This window comes from Elaeis guineensis, chromosome 2 (genome assembly GCF_000442705.2).
Source record: "Elaeis guineensis isolate ETL-2024a chromosome 2, EG11, whole genome shotgun sequence".
NCBI lineage: Eukaryota > Viridiplantae > Streptophyta > Magnoliopsida > Arecales > Arecaceae > Elaeis > Elaeis guineensis.
Window position 1 is genome coordinate 112,332,764 of NC_025994.2, and position 4,143 is coordinate 112,336,906.

General features: G+C 47.0%; 1 protein-coding gene across 1 annotated transcript; it reads right to left on the reverse strand.

Moving 5' to 3' along the window:
* Positions 1–184: 184 nt before the first annotated feature.
* On the reverse strand, positions 185–3,310 carry LOC105043872 (interactor of constitutive active ROPs 4). The gene is made up of 4 exons (XM_010921604.4): positions 3,211–3,310; positions 1,853–1,911; positions 1,616–1,766; positions 185–1,533 (listed from the first exon to the last, which is right to left on the reverse strand). The coding sequence occupies exons 2-4, from the start codon at positions 1,864–1,866 to the stop codon at positions 442–444; spliced, it is 1,257 nt and encodes a 418-aa protein (XP_010919906.1). The 5' UTR covers positions 1,867–1,911; positions 3,211–3,310; the 3' UTR covers positions 185–441.
* Between the last annotated feature and the right edge of the window lie 833 nt (positions 3,311–4,143).

Consider the following 4,143-nt stretch of genomic DNA (forward strand, 5'->3'; position numbering starts at 1 on the left):
GACAGGATTCCAGCAAGCCAGACCATGCAAAAGCTCTGGCACCAGCCAGCCCCTCATACCCAGCCTTTCTCCAGACACCCAGCGGCAGCAGCACCAGCCCTCAGTGATGGCAAACCTGTGCCAAGGTCCCACCCACGCAATCTCTCCCTCCCTCTCCCATCTCCCCGCACTGCAGAACCAGATATCCTAAATTATGTGGCAATTCCATTAGCTAAATTAGTTTAGATCAGCAGCACATCAAAGCTAATTCCACCTCACAAAGCTCCCGAAGCCAACTCCAGGATACCAAAACAACTTGGCTGGTTGGTTGCGCCCTTACCAACAGTACAGAAGCAATACAACACATTACAGTAGCAAAACAAAATAATAAGCAAAGAGAAAAAGAAGAGGATTTCTCCAAAGGGTTGAGGAGACCTCCGCAACTCTGCTTCTACTGCGCCTCTACTTCTGCTGCCCCTTCTTCTTCCAGAGATCTCCGAACATTCGAATTCCGGCCCCCCTCCTCTTCCCTCCACCAATACCCTCATCATCCATCTCCCCGCCCATCAGAGGCGATCCCCATCCTCCGAAACCTCCGCCGCCGGTACCAAGGTGTTTGTTCATGGAACCGCACCTTTCCGCCACCTTTCTATCCCCCATCATCTCCACTCCCGGCCCCTCCCCGGCCGCCATCACTGCAGCTGCTGCCTCAGCCGCCTTGCGCCACTGCTCCGTCTGCACCCTCAGCCGCTTCATCTCCGCCTCCAGCGCCACCCTCGCCCCCTCCACCGCCTCCAGCTTCTCCTGCAGCCTCTCCGCCTTTGTTCGGCTCTCCCTCAGCTCCTCCTCCACGGAGCCCAGCTTCACACCCAGCTCCTCTTCTTTAGCTCTCGCAGCGGCCATCATATTCTCCGACGCCTCCGCTGCTTTGTTCTTAAAGCTCTCATTCTCTGCTGACAAGTTCTCCAGTTCTTTCTCCTTCTCCAATAGCTTGGCCTTGAGTTCCAATACCTCTGCACTCTCGGCGATCTCGATAGGCCTGTTATCCTCTCCCACTTCCTTTTTCTCTGTTGCAGTCATCTCAATCTCACCATCTTTCTCCACCATTGCCTTTGTCTCTTCCTCTTCCTTCTCCTCCACTACTTTCTCATTATAAATATTCCCAGCCTCGTTCTCTTTGTCGATCGGCTCAGTTGGGACCGGAGCTGGCGAGACTACTTCAAAAACATCAGTAGCAGGGGAGTTGACGCTTTCCTCCTCGGATTTGGACTCCAGCAATTCCTTCTCCACCGTCTGCTCACTCTTCTCTTGAGAATCCAGGGGTTGAGTGGTAGTCTCGGTCTCTTCTTTTAAGGGAAGAGGAGGCTTCTCTTCTTCTGAGTCTTGGGGGGAGGTGGCAGCGGCCGGGATTCGTTTCTTGGCTTCCTCAAGTGCTTCCTGGGCTTCCTTTTTGGCGGCCTCGGTGGAGGCCAGCTGCTCCCTTAGCTTCTTGAGCTCCTCCTGGGCTCGGGTGAGCTTCGTCTCTAAATCCGCCACCCTGGTGCCCCTCTTCTTCTGCATATCACGAACAAGCAAGCTTAGACAAGTCACAGAGAGCAGGGAACAAACATTGACGAAAGGCAGCCACGAGGCATACCTCATGGAGGGGGCTGCGAGGCGAGCGCCGGTCCTCCAGCTTCGGACTTCGGTCCACCATGTGGCGGTGAACGCCATTGGCCTCAGAGCAGGCAGTTGTCTTCAGATGAAGCGGCGCCCGTGGCGATTGCCGCTGCGGCATCTCTGACCCTCTGCACCAAACAAATCATAATTCAAATCCATTATATGATTCTAAGATTATTCTCGCATGTTCTGCAACAATTAACCCAATCTTTACCTCGACCTCGGCATTGCTTCTAGAGCTCCAAGCTTGAAAGAACCCCCCTTCCTTCACAACTGATGAAACGAAGAAGGAACAAATAGGTAGTATTAGACGCTACACCACACTAGACACGGACACACATTTCAAAGAAGAATTCAAAATTCAAACTCCAGAGCAGAGGTCAATAGCAACTCGCAAATAAAGATGGATAGCTTTTAGTCCTTGGTGATCAATGATAATTATAATGGCCACACCGACCGAAGGGTCCAGTGAACGTTGCGGAGGGGGCATATTTAACTCCTGGGTTGGAGTTGGAAGCCCACCACCCACATGGCTCCTTGTTTGTATTAAAAGCTGGATACTTGGTTCAGTACTTCTGGCCATGTGTGGACTGGACAATGGAAATTTCTACTTCTTTACTCACATGGGTAACGTTTCAAAACAAAAAAAAAATAAAAGGTTGTTCTGGGAAATTGGCAAGGTAACTCCATACAAGTAACAAACTCTGAGGTAAATCAGGGTGTAGTCATTATATGGCATGTACTCGCAAGGTGGAGACAACTTTGATTACCACACCATTATTTTGTTTCTATTTCTGGCCAAAGTTTTTAATGTGAAATAATTGCCAGGGTTTTGTACTAAAGTTCGAAAATAGCCTTGAGGTATTTAATATTGGAAGGGCTTTTTAGTCAATTAGCGAATGGGAATTTCCACCGCAATTAAAAAGCGGAACATGCGTTGCTACCTTATATTATATTAAAGCCTAACAAGGAACAGTGATTAGTGAAGGGACCTATAAAATATTCCTCCTTTGTGCATCTAATTCTAGGCAACAGTAGCAAAATGCCAAAGGGTAGATCTGTGGCTTTCACTAATATTACAGACTTTATTTCTGTCTTTTGTTCTGTTAACACAGTGCACAGACAATACCGAAGACTTAAGGGATGGCTACATTAATTCACAAGGCTAAGGGGGACATCAAATATTCCTAACCATATCCTCATATGTAACCACGGATGAAATAATGGTGGGCGAAGGACTGAAGATATGTCACCTTATTGGTGTGAAGTCACTGTCCCCTGATGGACAGAACATTGTAGTGGATGGAAATAAACAAAAGTTACTGGGTGGAAATATGCCCCCTTATGGATATATTGTGTCCCATATATGTTCACATTGGCAGAATACTGCTCCATCAGCATGTTACCAACTTACCATAGAAAAACTCCATCATCAATGACAAAGTTTATAAAAAAAATGATAGCAAGATGAGATCTAACTTGGAAATGAAAATTGGAGATAACAAAAGCAAAAAAAAAAAAAAAATCTCCAAGAAGATAAAAAGGAGGGGACATAGAAACTAGAAATCTAACCTCAAGATAGATTTCACAAACCATAAACCTCAAGTTCTTTAGCCTCTTCTGTCCACCAGGAGATCTTCAACCTAAATGTGGTACTTGGGGTGGGGGGAGGGAGGGGGAGAGAGAGAGAGAAAGAAGAAAAAGGGGAGAGGAAAAGCTTAGGGAGAAGATAAAGGATAGGTATTTATACGAGCGCAGCGGGCCAAAGATTTCAAAAGCAAAAGAAATCCTGGGGTAACGCGGTCTGCTGGAAGGTGGAGAGAAAGAGAGGGGGACCGTGCTCGCATGTGGGTGACTCACGTTTGGTATGTTGTTCTGAACATAGAAGCCAAAGTCATGATAATCATAGCCGTTAAACAATCCTGATCGAATTGATTGATGGCTATGATCATGGCGAGCAGTATCCTTACTAGCTGGAACCAACACTAAATCACGGCTCGTGTTTTCTCGCGTGCAGTTTTTTTTTTTGAATTAAAGTGGGTTAGAATGTGACTTTGGAATCCGAGCGGAGAGGACAAATGTAAGGATCCATGGGGTCGCCCCTTTTCAATATTTTTCTTTGTTTTCGTGGGAAGGCCAACCAGTTTTATTGGCATCCTCCCCACCACCAGCCTCTCTGTTCTTTCTCGTAGCCTTTCTGCAAAGCGTGAATACGGAAGAAAAAAAATAGCCATATCTTGGTCGACCATGCGCTCTGCGAAAAAGTGGTTATGAAAGATTGGATGGCCCCGATGGGTTGTGCCCTGACAAAGGTTGGGGGCAGAAAACCGTAGTTTTCTTTGCCTTTCTGTCACTTCTATTTTGTTAGCATCTAACGCCGGTATGAGGACGGTTGGTGGACAATGATTCAATATTGGACGTTGCACTGCGGACTGATCCTTCTTTAGCTCACTCTGAAGGTTTTTTATTTTTTTTAAAAGAAAAAAAAATGCGAGTCCATCAGTG

What these genes read in the sequence shown, in the direction of transcription:
- LOC105043872 (XM_010921604.4), bottom strand. An exon ending in CTCGCAGCCCCCTCCATGAG is followed by an intron (nt 1,534 to 1,615) that starts GTATGCCTCGTG and finishes CGTGATATGCAG; the next exon opens with AAGAAGAGGGGCACCAGGGT.